At 45.5% G+C, this 23,296-nt stretch overlaps 1 protein-coding gene across 1 annotated transcript; it reads right to left on the reverse strand.

Moving 5' to 3' along the window:
* Positions 1–6,343: 6,343 nt before the first annotated feature.
* On the reverse strand, positions 6,344–16,991 carry LOC140485931 (lysozyme C-1/C-2-like). Its single transcript, XM_072584375.1, has 4 exons — positions 16,851–16,991; positions 15,386–15,562; positions 9,228–9,309; positions 6,344–6,565 (listed from the first exon to the last, which is right to left on the reverse strand). Exons 1-4 carry the CDS (start codon positions 16,978–16,980, stop codon positions 6,499–6,501), a joined length of 456 nt encoding a protein of 151 aa, XP_072440476.1. The 5' UTR covers positions 16,981–16,991; the 3' UTR covers positions 6,344–6,498.
* Positions 16,992–23,296: the final 6,305 nt, after the last annotated feature.

The following is a 23,296-nucleotide window of genomic DNA, read 5'->3' on the forward strand; positions in this document are numbered from 1 at the left end:
GGTAGTGCTGAAGGAGTCTCAGCCTTTGAGCTTATCTAACAGGTTTGAAATTCTTGATCCCTCTGTGGGTGAGAGAGGGGGCTGCAGGGAGGATGAACAAACTGACCATAACACTGTGGTAAAGGGAGCCATTCAAGAGGGGGTGAAGAAAAGAGAAATAGAATTGTGATTGGGGATAGTATATTCCAGGAGTAGACACTGTTCTCTGTAGAGCAAATTCTGGATTAGTGGTTGGCTTTTGCCCGAAACGTCGATTTCGAAGCTACTTGGATGCTGCCTGAACTGCTGTGCTCTTCCAGCACCACTAATCCAGACTGTTCTCTGTAGCCAGGATTGAGAAACCTGAAGGCTGTATTGCCTGCCTGGTTCCCAGGTTATAGTCATAGATTCATCCACCACGGAATCAGACCCATCTGTCCAACCAGTCCACACTGACCATGTTCCCAAACCAAACCAGTCCCATCTGTCTGCGTTTGGTCCATATCCTTTCAAACTTTTTCTATTCATGAGCATATCAAACATTGTAACTCTACCTGCATCCACCAATTTCTTTGGCAGTTCACTTCACACATGAACTGCACTTTGTGTCAAAACATTGTTCCTCATGTCTGACTCTGGTCAGACTGCATTCGAATATTGTGAGCAGTTTTGGGCCGTAAGGGAGGACGTGCTGCTGTGAGAAGGAGTTCAAAGAGGGTTTATAAGAATGATCCCGGGGATGAAGGGCTTGTCATCTGAGGAGCGGGTGAGGACTCTGAGTCAGTACTTGATGGAGTTTAGAAGGATGAGGGGGGATCTGAATGTAACTGGGAGAATACTGAGGCCTGGATAGAGTGGACATGGAGAAGATGTTTCTATGAGAAAGAGAGACTAGAGCTGGTAGGCACAGCCTCAGAGTGAAGGGACAACCCTTTAGAACTAAGATGAGGAGGAATTTCTTCTGACAGAGTGCAGTGAATATGTGGAACTCATTGCCACAGAGGGCTGTGGAGCCCAAGTCATTGAATATCTTTAGTCATGATATGGAGGTGTCAGTGTTGGACTGGGATGGATAAAGTGAAAAATCACATGACATCAGTTTAGAGTCCAACAGGTTTATTTGAAGTGGCACTTGATGAAGGAGCAGTGCTCTGAAAACCTGTGATTTCAAATAAAAGTCTAGATTAGAATGGTGCTGGAAAAGCACAGTAGGTCAGGCAGCATCTGAGGAGCAGGAAAATCAATGTTTCGGGCAAAAGCCCTTCATCAGGAATCGGATGCTGCCTGACCTGCTGCGCTTTTCCAGCACCATTCTAATCTAAACTCTGATCTCAAGCATCTACAGTCCTCACTTTCACCCTGTGATTTCAAATAAACCTGTTGGCCAATAATCAGGAGAATCTTTAGGATGGAGATCGATAGGTTCTTGAAGGGTAAAGGGATTGGAAATTACAAGGAGAAGGCAGGAGAATGGGTTGAGAAACACATCAACCAGGGCCAAATGTTCAAATTCGACTCCCATATCTTAAAAAATGATGGTGTATGTAATGTTGGGACAGTGTCCTTTTAAGACGTGAGTCACACTGGTTCGTCATCAGCAGGGTTGGAGGCTTGTTCTGATGTGTTTCAGGTTCTTACACGCTGCCCAGTTTTGGAATAAAGCCTGTTCAGTTGCAGCAACTCCAAGTTTGTATGTTCTTCAGTTTGAGGAGACAGTGAGGACTGCAGATGCTGGAGATCAGAGTTGAGAGTGTGTTGCTGGAAAAACACAGCAGTTCAGCCAGCATCTGAGGAACAGGAAAATTGACATTTCGGGCCAGAGCCCTTCATCAGGAATGTTCTTTAGTTCTGACAGGAGCCTTGTAACCACTGAGAACCACAGAGAGTAGTTACAATTCCCAAGCACTTTAAAAACAACAATATTTATATTAGTGCATGATATTTCTATCATGTCAGTGCTGGGATCTTTGTTATTTGTTATTTACATAAATGATCTGGGTGTGAATGTACACGACATGATTAGTAAGTTTGTGGAACAAAATTAGGAGGTATCATTGATAGTGAGGGAGGTTATCAAACATTTCAGAGGGATCTGGATCAGGTGGGGAAGTGGGCTTAGGATTGCCAAATGCAATTCAATTCGGATAAGTGCGAGGTGTTACACTTTGGAAAGTCAAACCAAGGTAGGAGTTATACAGTAAATGCTAAGGTCTTGAGGAGTGTTGTGGAACAGAGGGAGCTCGGAGTACAAGTACATAACCAAAACAGAAAATGCTGGAAAATCTCAGCAGGTCTGGCAGCATCTGTAAGGAGAGAAAAGAGCTGACATTTCGAGTCTAACTGACCCTTTGTCAAAGACAGGGCTTTGACAAGGGGTCAGTTAGACTCAAAACGTCAGCTCTTTTCTCTCCTTACAGATGCTGCAGAGATGCTGAGATTTTCCAGCATTTTCTCTTGTGGCTTCAGATTCCAGCATCTGCAGTAATTTGTTTTTATTTAGTAAAAGTACACAATTTATTGAAAGCAGCATCACAGGTAGACAGGGTGGTGAAGAAAGCATTTAGCATGCTGGCTTTCATCAGTCAAAGCTTTGAGTGTAGGAATTGGGACGTTATGTTACAGTTGTATAAGTTGTTAGTGAGGCCACACTTGGAGTATTCTGTACAGGTTCGGTCACCCAGTTATAGTTAAGCTGGAAAGTGTCCAAAGCAGGATGTTGCCAGGACCAGTAGGCCTGAGTTATAGGGAGAGGTTGGCCAGGGTAGGACTTTATTCCTTAGAACGTGGGATAATGAGAGGTGAAAGTATTGAGGTGTATAAAGTCATGATGGGTGTAGATTGGATGAATGCATATAGTCTTTTTCCCAGGGATGGGGAATTGAAAACTAGAAGGGCATAGGTTTAAGGTGACAGGGGAAAGATTTAGGAAGGACCTGAGGGGCAACTTCTTCACACAGAGAGTAGAATGGGCTGCCAGAGAAAGTAGTTGGGCAGGTACAATAGCAACATTTAAAAAACACTCTGATAGGTACATGGATGGGAAGGGTTTAGAGGGATATGGACCACATGGGCAATTGGAACTAGCTGAGTGGGCACCATGGTTAGCATGGACCAAGTATGGGCTGAAGGGCCTGTTTCCATACTGTATTGCTCAATGACCCGACGTGGTTTAGAATTCAATAAGTCAGTGTCCAGTGAGTTCTTGCAATGGCTGGCCTGGCAGAATTTCTTTTCATTGAAGCTCAGATGTAAAAGGTTACAGTTGAATGTTCAGCAATTCTATTTCCCGGCTATGTTCAATCACACATTGTGGGCATTCCTAGCTGGTCAGTACTATTACCGGTAGATTGGAAGTTAGCTCAATTATTGGCTGAAATACAAGACCGTATTTGGATGCCAAGGTTCAAAAGAGGTTAAGAGGAGAAGTGTACTGTTTGCTGAGATGAGAACTGCTTGTAGTTTGCTAACCTGAAGTGAATAGCAGTCTGAGGAAAGAATTCAAGACTGTGTTGTTAAAGCCAATCAGAAACTGAAATTCCAGTCAATTGACTAGAGTTCCTGGATGAGACATTCAGCCAATGAATTGGATTTGAAATCTCCCATCAAAACTTATTGTGTGTTGTAGGAGATAATTGTGGGCCATCAGTTCCATCTCAGGCATAATGAGTTTCAATTTCACAGAATCACAAAAGTGGCACAATGCAAAAAGAGGTCATTTAAACCTTCATGTATTTTAACTGTGTGCCGGTCTCCTGCCTTTTCCCCTTAATTTGCAAACTATTTCTATTTAAGTACTCATTCCTCAGTGCCTTCTTGAATGCATTCAATGGAACTTTCCGCCACTAATGGTTGGTGACCAGTGATGCCCCACAGGGATCTGTTCTTGGGCCTCTGTTCTTTGTAGTTTTTATAAATTACTTGGATGAGGAAGTGGAATGGTGGGTTAGTAAATGTGCCGATGGCACAAAGGTCGGTGGTGTTAGAGATAGTGTTGAGGGTTGTTGTAGCCTACAACAAGACATTGACAGGATGCAAAGCTGGGCTTAGAAGTGGCAGATGGAGTTCAACCTGGATAAATGCGCAGTGATTCTTTTTAGTAGGTTGAATTTGAACGCTGAATACAGGGTTAAAGGCAGGATTCTTGGCAGTATGGTGGAACAGCAGGATCTTGGGGTGCACCTACATGGATCCCTCAAAGTTGCCACCCAAGTTGACAAGGTTGTTAAGAAAGTGTATAGTGTTTTGGCTTTCATTAACAGGGGCATTAATAGCTGTGAAATTTTGCTGCAGCTCTATAAAACCCTGGTTAGACCACACTTGGAATATTGTGTCCAGTTCTGGTCACCTCATTAAAGGAAGGATGTAGATGTTTCAGAGAGGGTTCAGAGGAGAATTACCAGGGTGCTTCCTGGATTGGAGGGCATGTCTTACAAAGAGAGATTGAGTGAGCTAGGGCTTTTCAAGCTGCAGAGAAGGAGGAAGAGAGATGACTTGATAGAGGTGTACAAGGTGATGAGAGGCATAGATAGAGCAGATGGCCTGAGACTTTTCCCAGGGTAGAAATAGCTGTCACAAGGGGTCATAATTTTAAGGTGTTTGGAGGAAGGTATCAGGGTGATGTCAGAGGTAGGTTCTTTACACAGAGTGAGGGGTGTGTGGAATGCACTGCCTGCGGTGGTAGTAGAGTCAGAGACACTAGGGACATTTAAGCGACTGCTGGACAATTGTGATCCCACAATTGACAGATAAAGTTGAGTTCTCCAACTCTGTCACATCCAGTCATGAATGGTAGTGGACAGTTAAGCAACTCATTGGAGGGGAAAGGTCCACAAGAGAGATTTTGCCAAACAGATTTGTTTGAATTTGAACTTTGAACAAATTGGAATGAGGTGATCAGGTGTGGAGTGGATTGGATTGGAAGGACTGTTATTCTGAACAATTTATTTCTTTATTTTTCTGATTTTTTTGTTCTGTAAGAATTTGTACTTAGGAGTTATGTACCTTTGCACCTAAGTGGCAACTTGTTAACTTTTCATTGTACTCATTTGAGTACACGTGACCATAAACTAATCGTAATTCATTCTAATTCTACTGATTAAATTTTCAGATGATCTCAATAGCAGTTCCCTCATAACAAAAAATATGGAAGATAGGAACTGGAGTAGGCCATTCGGCCCTTTGGGCCTAATCTGCCGTTCACTATGATCATGGCTGATCATCCAACTCAATAGCCTGTTCCTGCTGTTCCCTCACATCCTTCGATCTCTTTAGCTCCAAGTGCTATATCCAGCTCCTTCCTGAAATTGTTCAATGTTTTGGTCTCAACAACTTTCTGTGGCAGAGAATTCCACAGGTTCACCACTCTGTGGGTGAAGAAATTTCTCCTCATCTCAGTCCTAAACCGTTTACCCCATTTGCTCAGACTGTGATCCCTGGTCCCGAATGCCCCGATCATCAATAACCCTCCTCATCTACCCTGTCCAGTCAATAGACAATAGACAATTGGTGCAGGAGTAGGCCATTCTGCCCTCAAGCCTGCACCATCATTCAATATGATCATGGCTGATCATCCGAAATCAGTATCCTGTTCCTGCCTTATCTCCATAACCCTTGATTCCACTATCCTTGAGAGCTCTATCCAACTCTTTCTTAAATGAATCCAGAGACTGGGCCTCCACTGCCTTCTGGGGCAGAGCATTCCACACAGCCACCACTCTCTGGGTGAAGAAGTTTCTCCTTATCTCTGTCCTAATTGGTCTACCCCGTATTTTTAAGCTGTGTCCTCTGGTTCGGCACTCGCCCATCAGCGGAAACATGTTTCCTGCCTCCAGAGTGTCCAGTCCTTTAATAATCTTATATGTCTCAATCAGATCCCCTCTCAGTCTTCTAAACTCAAGGGTATACAAGACCAGTCGCTCCAGTCTTTCAGCGTAAGGTAGTCCTGCCATTCCAGGAATTGGCCTCGTGAACCTACGCTGCACTCCCTCAATAGCCATAATGTCTTTCTTCAAATTTGGAGACCAGAACTGCACGCACTACTCCAGGTGTGGTCTCACCAGGGCCCTGGACAGCTGCAGAAGAACCTCTTTGCTTCTATACTCAATCCCTCTTGTTATGAAGGCCAGCACGCTATTAGCCTTCTTCACTACCTGCTGTACCTGCATGCTTACCTGTTAGAATTGATGGGTTTCTATTAGATCTCCCCTTATTCTTCTGAACATAATCCTAAACGATTCAACTTCTCCTCTTGCCTCAGTCCCACCATCTCAGGAACCAGGAATTCCAAATTCATTAATATTCCTTTGTAATTAAAACTCCCCCACTTGAAGATTGATCTCTATTATTTCATGGAGTGAAACACCAGTGTTTTGATATTAGTTTATTTCAGTGAGATGTGACAGAACCAATTCCTGTTTGGGCTCCCCAGCTGTTTTAACAATGTTGAACGAGATAGTGATAGTGTCCCATGGTCTGAAATGCCAAAGTGGGAGGGTTTGATCAGCACGATTTCCTCCATCTTTACCAAAAGCAAAAGAATGTGAAATAATCAATCCATCTCCCCTTACAGTGGTCAACCCAGGAAGGCCTGCAAAACCAAACATCAGAAAATATGAGTCCATCAGTAAGACATACGGCCTTTTTTTGAAAAATTGACTGGAGGCATTGGGATTACCTTTCTCTGTTCCCCCTGAAATCACGCCCACACCCTCGTCCCCTGAAGGTGCTGACTCATTTGAGGGTAAAGTAATCTATAAAGAGCTGATTTAGGAATTATTCCCCATGCAGAGCAAAAAGCAACATAGTGCAGATGCCAGAGACCTGAAATTAAAACAGAAAGTGCTGGAGAAACTCTGCAGGTCTTGCAACAATCTGAGGAGGGAGAAAACAGACTTAACGTTTTGAGTCTGATATACTTCTGACTGAGAACACCAAATGTGTCACTAATTCTAGGAATGTACGAGGAATTATTCTCAATTAGCCAATACCAGGCTCTCCCATGAGATCTGTACCCAATCATTAGGAATCTCCATGTATTTCTAAATACATGCTCTATATTGTTCCAACAAAATATGGGCAAATAGAGTCTTGGAACTATAGCTCGGGCACAGAAGGAGGCCAGTTGCCCCCTCATATCAATGTCTGTTTACTAAGAGAACAACTCTCCTCGTTGGGTGGTCATCGTGCGGCTGTACAGCACAATGGTTAGGCCACTTTTGGAATACCATATTCAGTTCTGACCTCCCTCTTATAGGGAGGATGTTGTGAAACTTGAAAGGGTTCAGAAAAGGTTAACAAGTATTTTACTGGGGTTGGAGGCTTTGAGCTACATGGAGAGGCTGAATAGGCTGGGGCTGTTTTCCATGGAGCGTCTTTATCCCTGGAGCGTCTTTATCCCTAGGGTGCCAGAATCCAAAGCGAGAGGGCCTAGGTTTAAGGTGAGGTGGAAAAATTTAAAAGGAACCTGAGGGGCAACCTTTTCATGCAGAGGGTGGTACGTGTATGGAATGAGCTGCCTGGGGAAATGGTGGAGGTCGGTACGATTACAACATTTAAAAGGCATCTGGATGGATGGTTTGGAGGGATATGGGCCAAATACTGGCAAATGGGACTATATTTGTTTAAGATATCTGGTCAGCATGGACAAGTTGGAGTGAAGGGTCTGTTCACTTGCTGTACATCTCTATGACTCTATGACACTCCTCTGCCTTTATACCTTCAATCCACAAAATGTCTCTCTTCAGGTATTTATCCAGTTCTCCATTGACAGTCACGAAACACTCACTACCAGGAATGCTTTCCCTCATATCCCCTTCTTTTGCAAATCATCCTCAGTCAGTGTCCTTTGGATTTTGATCCTTCTTGCAAAGTGATAAACTATTTACTTTAACCAGATTCCTTATGATTCCTGGACTAGATCTCCTCTAAATGTTCTCTGCTCCAAAGACAATACCCCATCCAGTTAAAAGCGATACTCCTTAGACTTGGCAGCACTCTCATTGTCTTTTTCTGCACCATCTCTAATGCCTTCACATTTTTCCTGAAGTGAAATACTCCATAATTCACCAGAAATTCCCTGCGATTAAACTCTCCCCTCCTAATGCACCTGAGGGAGGAGGCAGTAACAAACCAATCTCTGCAGCAATGTTGGGGTAACCAATCAGCATCTGTAAAACTCTCTGTAACACTCACTATGAAATCTGGATTTCACATGTTTACATTATAATGTTCAGTAATACTTATCTCACTGCAACAATCTTTGTTCCACTTCTACACCACAACACTCTCTTTGACTCACTGTAACACTATAACACACCACTCACTCCAACACTCGACAATGCACCTTCATTGTAACAGACCCTCACTGTAACACTCTATGACACATCCTCACTGTCACACTGTATAACCCACCCTCAACTGTACCACTCTATAACACACCACTCAATCCAACACTCAACAACACACCTTCACTGTAACACTGTATAACACACCTTGATTGTAACACACCCTCACTGTAACATTCTACAACACACCCCTCATTGTAACACACTCTATCACACATTTTCTCTGTAACACTCTCCCATACTGGAGGATGAACGTCTCATTTTTTGCCTCTGGACCCTCCGACCGCAACGTCAATTCCACCAGTTTCCGTATCTCCCCTCCTCCCCACCTCATCCCAGACCCAACCCTCCAAGTTGGCACTGTCCTCTTGACCTGTCCTACCTGTCCATCTTCTTTCCCACCGATCTGCTCCACCTTCTTCACCAACCTATCATAATCACCTGCACTGAACTATCACCTTCCCAGCTACCTTACCCCCACCCTCACCTCCACCCTCCTATTTATCTCTCTGTGGAGGTCAGGTCATTGAGTATATTTAAGACCAAGATAGATAGGTTCTTGAGTACCAAGGGGATCGAAGGTTTTGGGGAGAAAGCAGGAGAATGGGGTTGAAAAACGAATCAGCTATGATTGAATGGCGAAGCAGACTCGATGGGCTGAATGGTTGAAGCTTTGCTCCTGTGTCTTATGGTCTTATAATACACTGTTCATTCACAAGCTCTCAGAAACCCTTTCCTAGCTGATACCTGAAATATCTGTTCACAGCAGGGGTTGATGTGTGTGGCCTCAATGTCATTACAGTGTTTATAACCTGGATACAGAAACCAGCAGCATCCCATCAATCTATTACAAACTAGACACATCACTCCAAAGTGAGAGAAGGTACAATTTCTATTGTAACATACCAGGCCTGCATTCCTTGTTGATTCACGATCACTGCTGCACAATCGATGTCAGTTTGTAGATTACTATTTTTGTTCAGGAATACTATAGTGAGCAAAGAAATGTGGTGTTAGAATCAGAGTTTAAATCTGTTGTGTTTTGATACAGATTGAGAAATTTCTATGTTGCTGATCTTGTAGATATTGATCCACAACTATTATTTATGGTGGAGAGGACAACGTTCTCACCTGTTCCCAGGTAAAGAGTTACTTCGAATTTGGTATCCACTAAGATTGTGGGTACCTCATTGGGCTGGTCATTCCAGAGAATGAGACTAATGATCCAGGGAAATCAGGACACCCACCATGGCTGACAGGTTGTTAAACATTCTGAATTTAATGAGGTCTAAACAAATTACTAGTGCCAGTAATGGTGACCATGAGACTATCACAAAACACATCTAGTTCAGGATGTCTCATCCTTAGCCACATGAACCTTGCAGTGATTCTGAACCCATGACAATCTGCTTCACTCTGAACTTCCCTTTAGAGTTATACACTTGCACCTTTTCACAAGTTATAAATGTTGACCTGACCAGTGATTCCCAGTTCCACGAGGGACAACTAATAGAACTGATTCCTTGGTTAGCATCTTCTATTGATGCTGTGTAGATGTATTCTCTCAGGAAACTTCACCAAGAATACCTCTATTTGATATGTCTATTCAATCACCCCTCACTCTCTGTGTAAAACATTAAGGTGACTCAAGTGTTTCATCCTTTCGTCATGGTAATAACCTCAGAGTGTTTACCACCTTTGAAATGTATTTTCTTTGAATTCACACTCAACACAAATGTTGACGTTAATGTCGAGATGACACAAGAATTGGTGGTATGGTAAATAATAAGGAAGGAAGACTGAGACATTACAGGATGGTGCAGATGAGTTGAACAGTGACAGATAGAATTTAATCTGGAAAATTGTTAGGTCATGGATTTTGGAAGAACTCAGAAAGCAAGAGAGTACACATTGAATGGAAGGGCCCAAGGAAGTGCAGATGATCAGCGGGACATTGCTATGCATCTACATAGATCCTTGAAGGTGGCAGGGCAAGTGGATAGGTGGTTAAGAGGGCATACTTACCTTTATTAGTGAAGGCACTGCCTACAAGAGCAAGCAGTTGTATATAACAGTAGTTAGGCCACATCGAGAGTATTGTGTGCAGTTCTTGTCACCATTCAATGTGAAGGTTGTGATTGCAGTAGAGAAGGTGTGGAGAAGATTCACCAGGATGTTGTTTGGTCTAGAGAGATTTAGTAGGAAGAGAGACTGGAGAGGAGCCAAAGAAGATGAGCTGCTTGAGGTGTACAAAGTTAAAAATCACACAACACCAGGCTATGTGAACAACTACCTGATGAAGGAGCAGTGCTCTGAAAGCTAGTACTTCCAAATAAATCTGTTGGACTATAACCTGGCGTTGTGTGATTTTTAACTTTGTCCGCCCCAGTTCAACACTGGCACTTCCAAATCAGAGGTGTACAAAGTTAGGCTTGATAAGGAGAAGCTTTTCCCCTTAGGAGTGAGGTCAATGACCATCAGGCATAGTTGTAAGGTAAGGAGGAAGTGGTTTAGAGGGGATTTGAACCAAAAAATCCCACTGAGAGGGTTGTTTTTATATGAAATCCACTGTCAGAATAGGTGGGAGAAGAATGAACCCTCAAGACATTTAAGAAATATTTAGATGATCACTTGAGAGGCTATGGGGTAAGTGCTAAAAATGGGATTAGAATAGATGTATGATTGATGATCGGTGCAAACAGCAATGGGCTGAAGGGCCTCTACAGTGATTGGAATGAGGTCAGCCAGCTGGTCTTCATAGAATATTGAGTTCCCTGATTGAGGCTGTTAAATTGGCTGATTGGTCCAATCAGGGAGCCCTGGCTGACAGCTATAAACAGGAGTGTGGCCAAACTGGCCATCAACCAGTCCAGGCAGCGGGCCGTGGAGGGGGTCGTTAGGGCCGACTGCCTGCCCCTCTTCCGGGGTTACGTTAGAGCCCGGGTGTCCTTGGAGAAGGAGCACGCGGTGTCCACCAACACCCTGGAGTCGTTCAGGGAGAGGTGGGCGCCGCAGGGAGTGGAGTGCATTATTTCCCCGTCCAACTCTATTTTGATTTAGTCCCTACCCTCCCCTTCACTGTTTTGATCACACAGCATTGCCCTGTGGTTTGAAGGGCAGTGCTTGTCACTGGCCACTCGGGTGTTTTTCATATCTTCCTGGTGGTGGAAATTGAATAAAGATTTGTGCACTTTGTGTCTTTCACTGTGCCTCACATCTACACACACACACACACCAAAAAATAAAAAAAAGAAAGAAAAAAAAATTAACAGAGGAGCTTCACACAGCATTTCCCCTTGATGTGAAGGGCACTGCTTGTCACTGAAATAAAAAGAAAAAAAAAAGAGAAAAAAAAAGAAGAAAAAAAAACTGGAGTGGATCACACAGTGTTGCCCTGTGGTTTGAAGGGCAGTGCTTGTCACTGGCCACTCGGGTAAAAAAAGGAGAAAAAAAATAAAATAAACAGGAGTGTGGCCAAACTGGCCATCAACAGGTCCAGGCAGCGGGCCGTGGAGGGAACGTTAGGGCCGACTGCCTGCCCCTCTTCCGGGGTTACGTTAGAGCCGGGGTGTCCTTGGAGAAGGAGCACGTGGTGTCCACCAACACCCTGGAGTCGTTCAGGGAGAGGTGGGCGCCACAGGGAGTGGAGTGTATTATTTCTCCCTCCAACTCTATTTTGATTTAATCCCTACCCTCCCCTTCACCTTTTTGATCACACAGCATTGGCCTTCGGTTTGAAGGGCAGTGCTTGTCACTGGCCACTTGGGTGTTTTTCATATAAAAAAAAGAAATAAAAATAAAGAGAAAAAAAAAAGAGAAAAAAAAATAAATAAACAGGAGTGTGGCCAAACTGGCCATCAACAGGTCCAGGCAGCGGGCCGTGGAGGGGGTCGTTAGGGCCGACTGCCTGCCCCTCTTCCGGGGTTACGTTAGAGCCCGGGTGTCCTTGGAGAAGGAGCACGCGGTGTCCACCAACACCCTGGAGTCGTTCAGGGAGAGGTGGGCGCCGCAGGGAGTGGAGTGCATCATCTCTCCCTCCAACTCTATTTTGATTTAGTCCCTACCCTCCCCTTCACTGTTTTGATCACACAGCATTGCCCTGTGGTTTGAAGGGCAGTGCTTGTCAATGGCCACTCGGGTGTTTTTCATATCTTCCTGGTGGTGGAAATTGAATAAAGATTTGTGCACTTTGTGTCTTTCACTGTGTCTCACATCTACACACACACACACACACACACACCAAAAAATAAAAAAAAAGAAAAAAAAAATTAACAGAGGAGCTTCACACAGCATTTCCCCTTGATGTGAAGGGCACTGCTTGTCACTGAAAAAAAAATAAAAAAAAGAGAAAAAAAAAGAAGCAAAAAAAACTGGAGTGGATCACACAGCATTGCCCTGTGGTTTGAAGGGCAGTGCTTGTCACTGGCCACTCGGGTAAAAAAAGGAGAAAAAAAATAAAATAAACAGGAGTGTGGCCAAACTGGCCATCAACCAGTCCAGGCAGCGGGCCGTGGAGGGAACGTTAGGGCCGACTGCCTGCCCCTCTTCCAGGCTTACGTTAGAGCCGGGGTGTCCTTGGAGAAGGAGCACGCGGTGTCCACCAACACCCTGGAGTCATTCAGGGAGAGGTGGGCGCCGCAGGGAGTGGAGTGCATCATTTCTCCCTCCAACTCTATTTTGATTTAGTCCCTACCCTCCCCTTCACTGTTTTGATCACACAGCATTGCCCTTTGATGTGAAGGGCAGTGCTTGTCACTGGCCACTCTGGTGGTTTCCTATCTTCCTGGTGGTGGCAATTGAATAAAGATTTGTGCACTTTGTGTCTTTCACTGTGTTTTACACCTGCACACACACACACCATGGGTGCTGGTGAAAAAATAAGCACTACCGCAGTTAGGCGGTAGTGTGGGGGTAAAAACGTAAAGGAAAAAAAAAATCTAAAAACCTCCTGTCCAACTCTATTTTGATTTAGTCCTTACCCTCCCATTCACTGTTTTGATCACACATCATTGTCCTTTGATGTGAAGGGCAGTGCTTGTCACTAGCCACTCTGGTGTTTTGCCTGTCTTGGGAGTTGGATCAGTGTAAGACTTTGTGTGAACACGTGCAAGGACTCTCCCTGTTGCTGCTTGGGGCCTGCCTCACTGCTGCTGCCTAGGACTTGCAAAAAAAGAAAAAAAGAAAAAAAAATGTAACCTGGAGATTCACACAGCATTGCCCTGTGGTTTGAAAGGCAGTGCTTGTCACTGGCCTCTCGGGTGTTTTCCTATCTTCCTGGTGGTGGAAATTGAATAAAGATTCGTGCACTCTGTCTTTCACTGTGTCTCACACCTGCACACACACACACCATGGGTGCTGGGGAAAAAAATAAGCACTACCGCAGTTAGGCGATAGTGTGGGGGTTTAAAAAAAACAAAAAAAATAAATAAACAGGAGTGTCCTCCTTCTCGGTGGTGCGCCCTGGTGACGAATTTTTTCTGCCAGGTGCGTAACCTCAACTACGACACGCAGCTCTTGTTCGTCGACCGTGACGGTTTGGAGGTCGCCCTCAAGACGCTGCCTGTCTTTTACCAGGACCTGATCACTGTCTGGAACATGGTCGAATCGCGTTGCGCCTACCCTCCGGCTGGAGTAGCGGCTGTCGTCAGGGAGCCGTTGCTCAGGAATCCGCACCTCCGTACTCGCGGGTTCGAGTGGCTGTCGGAGGGGAGGGCCGTGGCGGCGAGGGCGACCAGGATCGGGGACGTGCTGGGTGCCGGGGGCCTGGGCTGGACGCTGCCGCAGGACATCGCGAGCAGGGCAGCGGTAGACATCCGGTAGGTGGCCACCGCCATCCGACGCCTTAAAACGGCGGTGCTCGGACCCGACGTAGTGCACCAGTTGGAGGACGCTCAGGTGTGCGGTGGGATCCCGTCCGCGCTCACCCCGGCCCGGACGGATTTCACATTGGCCCCAAGGTCCCGTACTTCCCGCGGGAGCCTGTGCCCCACAACCTGAGCCGCCTCCGGAATTTTAATTTTGTCCCTTTAAGGGATATCAAAAGGAAGGCCCTGTATCGACTGCTGCTGCACACCGTCCACCTCTTCTCCCTCATCCACCGTCCGGACACGCCTTGGCGTGCCCATTTGCCACCGGGCGGTGGAGATCCCCAGTGGAGGGCTCTCTATGTGGGAGTCCTTCCCCTTTCCCTCGGGGATCTGGGGTGGAGGGTGCTGCACGCAGCAGTCCCCTGCAACTGCAGATTGCGGTGGTTCACGGACTCCCAGCCCAACTGCTTGTTCTGTGGCGCTGTGGAGTCCGTGGACCATGTATATATTGGGTGTGGGCGTTTGCACTCCCTTTTTGATTTTCTCAAAAACCTCCTCCTCTGCTTTTGGCTGCACTTCAGTCCCACGCTCCTGATCTTCGGGCACCCGGTACGGAGGAGGGAGGGCAGGTCCGAAGACCTCCTCGTGGGTCTGCTCCTGGGCCTGGCCAAACTGGCCATCAACAGGTCCAGGCAGCGGGCCGTGGAGGGGGTCGTTAGGGCCGACTGCCTGCCCCTCTTCCGGGGTTACGTTAGAGCCCGGGTGTCCTTGGAGAAGGAGCACGCGGTGTCCACCAACACCCTGGAGTTGTTCAGGGAGAGGTGGGCGCCGCAGGGAGTGGAGTGCATCATTTCTCCCTCCAACTCTATTTTGATTTAGTCCCTACCCTCCCCTTCACTGTTTTGATCACACAGCATTGCCCTTTGATGTGAAGGGCAGTGTTTGTCAATAAAAAAAATAAACAGGAGTGTCAGAGATCCTGACACTGCAGGACCTGACTCTGATGAGGTGGCACCGTGGTCAAGGACTGTTCCTGTCTTATTAAAGGCTGACGCAGCCCGCTGCTGGGTTTACCTGCCTCTGTGGAGTCATTTTCAGCCTGTTTCCCTGCAGCAAAATCTCTAAAACTGTCCACTATCACTTAATCTAATTTGTAATGTAGCAAATAGAGATACAGTCAGCTCTCCAGCGACATGGTCTTGTAAGGAAAATAATGAGAAAATCATTTTGGATTTTGCATTGTGCTAATTCACTTACAGTTGCAGTTCATGTGGCATTCATTTGTACCATTTGGAAATATGGCATCTGCGCACCACTGTTTGCTGCTGATCTGAAAGATCCCATAGTCTGCTGACCAGATCTTTCCCTCACAGTTTCTCTCATATTGTACTGCCAATGTATTGTACCCACTTGCATAGTAGGCCAAGCACATCCCTAGAATTAAAATGGACAGAGAACACTGAAGGTTAGAACACAAAACAAGCCCTCATATGACTCACACTACACCTGACAGAATGGAAACAATCCACAGTAAACATTTCCTTTCCACACGGCCTTAACACTGAATTCACCAGTTTCTAAATCTCCCTTCCCCCCACCTATCAGATCTGATCCTCTAACTCAGCTCCGCCCTCCTGACCTCTCCAGCTGCCTTCCCATGTATCCATTCCAACACTTCCCAGTCACCTATCACCATCACCTCCCACTTTCGCCCACCTATCGCCATCCTACCTATCTTTCCCCCAGTCCCATCCTCCCTCCCCTATTCATCTCTCAGCCCCCTCCACAGTCCTGAAGAAGGGTTAAGCCCAAAACGTTGACTCTCTTGCTCCTCGGATGCTGTCTGACCTGCTTTGTTTTCTCCAGCATCACACTTTATCGACGCTGACTTCTCCAGCATCTGCAGTCCTCACTATCTCCTTTGTTGTATCCTGTTAGATTGTAGTTGTACCTTTCTGTTGGCTTAGGAGAAATATAAATAACCAGTCAAAGGTAAATGAGTAGAATTTGGCCAGCGAGCTGATCAGGTGTGACCTACATCAGGATCCTGAGATTTTATTATTTGGAGAAATGTATTTGTGAGGACACTGGGCTCTGTGGCTTGCCATAGTCACATGACCCCCTGTGGTCCGTGCTTTCGATTCATAAGGAGAAACCATTAAAACCTCCCCATGGAGCAACCGTCACCGATTGTCTCTTGTTCCCCTGCACCCCAGCCCAAACCCCATCCCCCATCACAGCCATGACCACCACAGCCTTCTCTGTGAAGATGCAGCACGCCAGAGACAATGAGGGGAACAATACTCAGAAAGAATCCTTCTGGATCCCCTCAGCTGATCAAAACCAATCCAGGAGATCACAGGGAACATACGTGTTACTACAATGATAATACCCTTCTGCAGAAGGAGGTCTCTGCCCCAGTCAGATACCAGTCAGCTCCTTGTTGGAAGCAGACAATCAGTAGCCGGTGCACCAGCTAACAACGTAACCCAGAGGTTCGTGACTCTCTGCAAAAAGAAACATCCAACATCCAATCTATTCCTGCCCTTGCAGAGTTTAAACTAAAGAGCAATTTACTCAGTCCAGGCCAGACACAGGCATTCCCTGTCCCCACCAACCAGACACTCACCCACTGACTGACAGAACTACAGGACAATACAACTGTCCCAACCTGTCAGGGCACTCAGTACGGCTTAAATAGAACAGAGAGGATGTTACTCACAGTCGGCAACTTTGTACTCGGTGAAGTGAACCAGTATGGAATTCTTTACAATGTGAGCAAGTTCACATCGTGAAAGGACTTTGGCGCTGGAGAGAGTGAACAGGACACTGAGAACAATCAGTATCTTCATTCTGTCGGCGAGAGATGTGTCTGTGTCTGTGTCTGGTAACAGCTGCTCCTTTATACAGAATCATGCCCGTGATTATCTGCTCCACAAAGTGAATTAACCTTGGACAAAAAAAAGGTCATCTAAATTTACCAGATTTGTACCAGGTTGTTCATGTCACACTGAGATTTAACAATCACGGCAACATAAGGGAATGGAAACACAAGCTTTTCAGGTTGTCTTCATTAATTTCAGGCCCCTTTTTATTTATTCATGGGATGTGGGTATCACTGGCTGATCCAGTGTTTGTTGCCCATCCCTAGTTGCCCTTGAGAAGGTGGTAGTGAGCTGCCTTCTTGAACCACTGCAGTCCGTAAGTTGTAAGTAGACCCATAATCTTATGAAGTAAGGAATTCCAGGATTTGGACCCAATAACAGTGAAGGAATGTTGATATATTTCCAAGTCAGGATGGTGAGTGGTTTGGACAGGAACCTGCAGGTTCCCATGTTTCTGCTGCCCTTGTCCTTCTCGATGGAAGTGGGGCTGGGTTTGGAATTGGGCGAGTCTTGTACATGGTACACACTGCTGCGACTGAACATTGGTGGTGGATGGAGTGGATGCTTGTGGATGGTGGGGTCAATCATGTTTTGCCCTGGATGATCAAACTTCTTGAGTGTTATTGAAGCTGTATCCATCCATGCCAATGAGGAGTATTCCATCACACTGCTGACTTGTGCCTTGTAGATAGAGGAGAGGTTTTGGGGAGTCAGGAGGTGAGTTATTCACTGCAGTGTTCCTAGCCTCTGATTTGCTTTTGTAACCATTGTGATTTTGTTGCAAACCTGGGTGAATTTCTGGTCAATGGTAGTCCCTAGAATGTTAATAATAAGGGATTCAGTGATTCATATAAAAAATACCCTGCAAGGACTGCAACAAACACTACTTTGGACAACGGGCAAGAAACTAGCCACTAGGATACATGAGCACCAACTAGCCACCAAACCACATGACCAACTATCTTATTGGGTGGCTGTTTAATACTAGTCTTTGGGACTTACAGTCAACATAGTTGGCACTACCCCAGCACTGTAATTCATATACCACATTGTTCAGTTGTCTGAAACACAGAGCATCATTTTGGCTTGACAGCAGCGACATGTCATGCAAATGCCACTTATGTTACATCCCCAGTGCATCATTTAACAAGTCTCTGCCATTAAATGATTGTGTTATCATACTGTCACAGCCTTGTGACGCTGAGATCCAGGCTAATGACTCAGGGACATGGGCTTGAATACCACCGTGGAAGATGGTCAGATTGGAGTTCCACAAATCTGGAGTTTGAGAAATGCGAGTCAAACAGCTCACCAATAAAAACCTTGGCTTCTAGTTCAAAAGCAAAGTCATAGAAAACCTAGCCCAAAAGCAGGGGTCTGGAGTCACATGTAGGCCAGACCAGATAAGAATGGCAGTTTCATTCTCAAAAGGACATTAGTGAACCTGATGGGTTTTTCCAAGAATTGATTCACAGCTATCATTAAACTTTAGGTGAATTGGCCATGCTAAATTGCCTGTAGTGTTAGGTGAAGGGGTAAATGTAGGGGAATGGGTCTGGGTGGGTTGCTCTTTGGAGGGTTGGTGTGGACTTGTTGGGCCAAAGGGCCTGCTTCCACACTGTAAGTAATCTAATTTAATCTAATCTAATCTTCCTTTCAGATTTTATGGAGTTCAAATTCCACCATCTGTTGTGGCAGGATTAAAACCCAAGGTCCCCAAAACGTTACCTGGGTCTCTGGATTAACAGTTGAGCAATAATGCCACTAGGCCGTTGCAAGTCCTGAGCTGGCCTCAGTTGAATTCACAACAATTGGATCAGATTGTGATTTCCTTTTCTCCTTGGACTTCCTTAGTGAGGATCTCATTCACTCACTCACCCAGCCTCCTTCACTCACTCACTCATACAGCGATAATCATAGAGGGATATATAGCACAGAAAGAGACCCTTTTGTCCAACTCATCCATGCCGACCTGATAGCCTATATAAATCTAGTCCCATTTGCAAGCATTTGGCCTTTCCCATCTAAATCCTTCTATTCATATACACATCCAGATGCCTTTTAAATGCTATAATTATACCAGTCTCCACCACTTCTCTGGCAGCTCTTTTCATACACGCACCACCCTCTGCTTGAAAAAATTGCCCCTTAGGTCTCGTTTATATCTTTCCCCTCTCACCCTAAACCTATGCTCTCTAGTTCTGGACTCCCCCACCCTGGGAAAAGAACTTGGTTATTTACCCTATCCATGCCCCTCATGATTTTATGAACCTCGATAAGGTCACTTCTCAGCTTCCGATGCTCCAGGGAAAACAGCTCCAGCCTATTCAGCCTTTCCCTGTGGATCAAACCCTCCAAACCTGGCAACATCTTCATCAATGTTTTCTGAACCCTTTCAAGTTTCACAACACCCTTCCGATAGCACGGAGACCAGAGTTGCACACAATATTCCAAACCTGGCCAAATCAATGTCCTGTACAGCCACAACATGACCTCCCAACTCCTATACTTACCTTGCATTGACCAAGAAAGGTAAGTGCACCAAATGCCACCTTCATCATCCTATCTACCTGTATTTCCACTTTCAAGGAGCTATGAACCTGCACTCCAAGGTCTCTTTGTTCCGCAACACTCTCCAAGATCTTACCATCAAATATACCAATCACTTACTCACTCACTTACTCACACACTCACTCACCATCCCTCACTCATCCACCCCAGGCTCCCTCAATTACCCCCCCTCCACTAAACTCACTCACTAACATCCCCGTTCTCTTCCTCACGAACTCACTTCATTCCTCACTCTCTGCCTCCATCCGTCCCTGAGCCAGCCAGCTGCCCCCCCACCATTGCTGCTCCTTGTCTCTCCCTGACTGACACACAGCTGTCACCTCTTCAAAGCCTTCAAGTTAGACATACATAGATTGTGAACAAAGATGTTTTGTGCCAGATAGACCCCTGGGCATGTCATACGTCAGTTTTCACAGTGGAATTCACCAGCAGCATACCAGAACTTCAGGAGAGTCGGGACAGAGGTAAGTGTAGTGGCCATCAATGAAGAGAAGGTGCTGGGAAAGCTGAAAGGTCTGAACGTGGATAAATACCTTGGACCAGATGGGCTACATCGCAGGGTTCTGAAGGAGATAGCTGAGGAGATTGTAGAGGCATTGGTGGTGAATCACTGGAGTTATTTAGGATTCCAGAGGATGGGGTAATGGTTAAAGCAACACCTTTGGTAAGGAAGGGGGGTTGGGTATGGTGGGGGGGGGGGGGGGGGGGGCGTGGGGGGCGCAAAGTCATATGGAAGGTTTCAGAGTTCATTATTAAGGATGAGTTTGAGGAATACTTGTAAGCGCATGGTCAAACAGGGCTGAGTCAGCACGGCCTCCTCAACTGGAGATCATATCTGACCAATCTATCAGAATTCTTTGCCGATCTAATGAGAAAATTAGTCAAAGGTGAGTCAGTGGATGTGATCTATTTAGATGCGATCCATTTGGATTTCCAGCAGACCTTTGATAAAGTGTTGCATGGGTAACTGCTCAATAACATAACAGCCCTTGATATTAGGGACGTGGTACTGGTATGGATAGAGGGATGACTGACTGGCAGAAGTGAAGGACAAAGAGGTCTTTTTCAGGATGGCAGCTGGTGACTAGTGGAGTTCCGCAGGGATCTGTGCTGGGACCACAACAATTCACATTGTCCATTAGCGATCTGGCCAAAGGAACCGAGGTCATTGTTGCTACGTTTGCAGATCACACGAAGATAAGTCAAAGGCCAGGTAGTGTTGGGGAAACAGGAAGGCTGCAGAAGGTTTTGGACAGACTAGCAGAGTAGGCAAAGGAGTGACAGATGGAAGATGTGAAAATGTGAGGTTGTCCAGTTTTGGTGGGAAGAATAGAGGGGTAGACTATTTTCTCAATGGTGAAAGGCTTCATAAATCTGAAGCACAAAGGGATTTAGAAGCCCTAGTTGAGAGTTCATGCTGGTTCAGTTGGCAGTTAGGAAGTCAAAGGTTAGCATTTATTTTGAGGGGGCTAGAATACAAGAGCAGAGATGTACTGCTGAGGCTGTATAAGGCTTTGGTCAGACCACATTTGGAATATTGTGATCAGTTTTAGGCCCTGTGTCTAAGGAAGGATGTGCTGACATTGGAGGGAGTCTAGAGGAGGTTTATGAGAATGATCTCGGGGATGAAGCCTTAGAAAGATGAGGGGGAGATCCCATTGAATCTTATAGAATACTGGGAGACCTGGATAGAGTTGATGTGGAATAGATATTTCCAATCGTAGGAGAAACAAGAACCTTACGGCACAGCCTCAGAGTGAAGAGGCGAGAACTGAGAAATTATTTTAGCCAGAGGATGTGGAATCTATGGAACTCACTGCTGCAGAGGCATGGATAGATGCGCCTGTGATAGATAGATTGGTAAGGATGGGCGAGGATGGGTTTGCATAGTTTTTTCATTGTTTTTGATTCTCTTGCCACCTGGTGCAGACCCTATGTAGAAGCTACATCCTTTAGTCAGAAGTCACATGACACCAAGTTATAGTCCAACAGGTTTATGTGAAATCACAAGATTTTAGAGCACTACCCCTTCATCAGATGAAGTAAGAGAGAAGAACACACAGGCACAGAATTCATAGGTAGAGAGAGATCAAGGACAGAGAGATCAAAAGATCGTACAAATGGTGTGAGTGAAGTGTCAAATAATGAGTCTTTGCAGGTGACCGGAGGGTTACTCAAACTGCCTTGGTCACCTGCAGAGATTTATTATTCAACACTGCACTCACATCAGTTGCATGATCCTTTGATCTCTCTGCCCTCGCACTCTGCCTTTGAATTCTGTGCCTGTGTGCTCTTCTCTCCCACTTCACCTGAGGAAGGGGCAATGCTCCGAAACCTTGTGATTTCACATAAACCTGTTGGGCTATAACCTGGTGTCATGTGACTTCTGACCTTGGCCATGCCAGTCCGACACCAGCACCTCCACATCATGGCTACATCCTTTAGGATTCAAACCAGCTCAATCAATAGTTGTGCTGCTAAGTCAATCTTGGTGATGGGCATTGACATGTTGACCTACAGTATATTCTGTGCCCGAAATTAAAAATCACAACACCAGGTTATAGTCCAACAGGTTTATTTGGAAGCACTAACTTTTGGAGCGCTGCTGCTTCATCAGGTAGTTGTGGAGTACACAATTATAAGACACAGAATTTATAGCAAAAGTTTAAAGTGTGGTGTAACTGAAATTATACATTGAAAATGTACATTGATAAGTCTCTCATCTGTTAGAATGACCATGTTAGTTTCATTTCTTTCACATGTAAATCACAAACCTTTTTTTAAAAGTTACATTCTCAAGTGAACTTTAATAATTGGTGTCAACCCAGATTATGTATTGATGGTGTTAGCCTCCTGTGTGCTGCTGTCTGTGCCATAATGTTTAGACTGATTCTAATCCAAAAAATGAATTAACAGAATCTTACATGAATTCATGCAGTTTTTGAGCAAATTACAATGTAACTCTGCAAGTACAAATTCATCACAGAAATGTATATATGTGTGCATGTGGGCTTCTATGCGTGTGTGGGTTGGTAGGGGGGAGGGGTTGTATGTATCTGTGAGAGACAATTTATGTGTGTGTGTGTAATGGGATCTAAGTCTGTGAGAGGGTGTGTGCGTGCGTGTGTGTGCCTGTGTTTGTGTGTGTGTGTGTGCATGTGTTTAGGAGTGCCTGTGTGCATATGCGTCTGTGTATGTGTGTGTGTGTGGGTGTGTGTGTGTTTAGGAGTGCCTATGTGCGTCTGTGTATGTTTGTGTGTGTGGAGGGGTGTGTGCGTGTGTGTTTAGGAGTGCCTGTGTACGTCTGTGTATGTGTGCGCATGTGTGTGCCTGTGTTTGTGTGTGTGCATGTGTTTAGGAGTGCCTGTGTGCGTCTGTGTATGTGTGTGCGTGTGTGGGGGTGTGTGTAGGAGGTTCTGTGTGTGTGTGTAGTGCAATGGTGGTCACCTGTAATGTGACATGAACCCAAGGTCCCGGTTAAGGCCCTACCTACGGGCACCGAACTTAGCTATCAGCCTCTGCTCGGCCACTTTTCGTTGCTGCCTGACCCGAAGTCTGCCTTGGAGGATGGTCATCAGAAGGTCCAAGGTTGAATGTCCCGGACCACTGAAGTGTTCTCCAACTGGGAGATAACACTCTCCAAGTCATTTTGTGCCCTTGCTACCTTGAGTCATTCTGCTAGTTGACACTTTTTTGTACCAACATGTGTGTG

Source organism: Chiloscyllium punctatum, chromosome 15, assembly GCF_047496795.1.
Source record: "Chiloscyllium punctatum isolate Juve2018m chromosome 15, sChiPun1.3, whole genome shotgun sequence".
NCBI classification, from domain to species: Eukaryota; Metazoa; Chordata; class Chondrichthyes; order Orectolobiformes; family Hemiscylliidae; genus Chiloscyllium; species Chiloscyllium punctatum.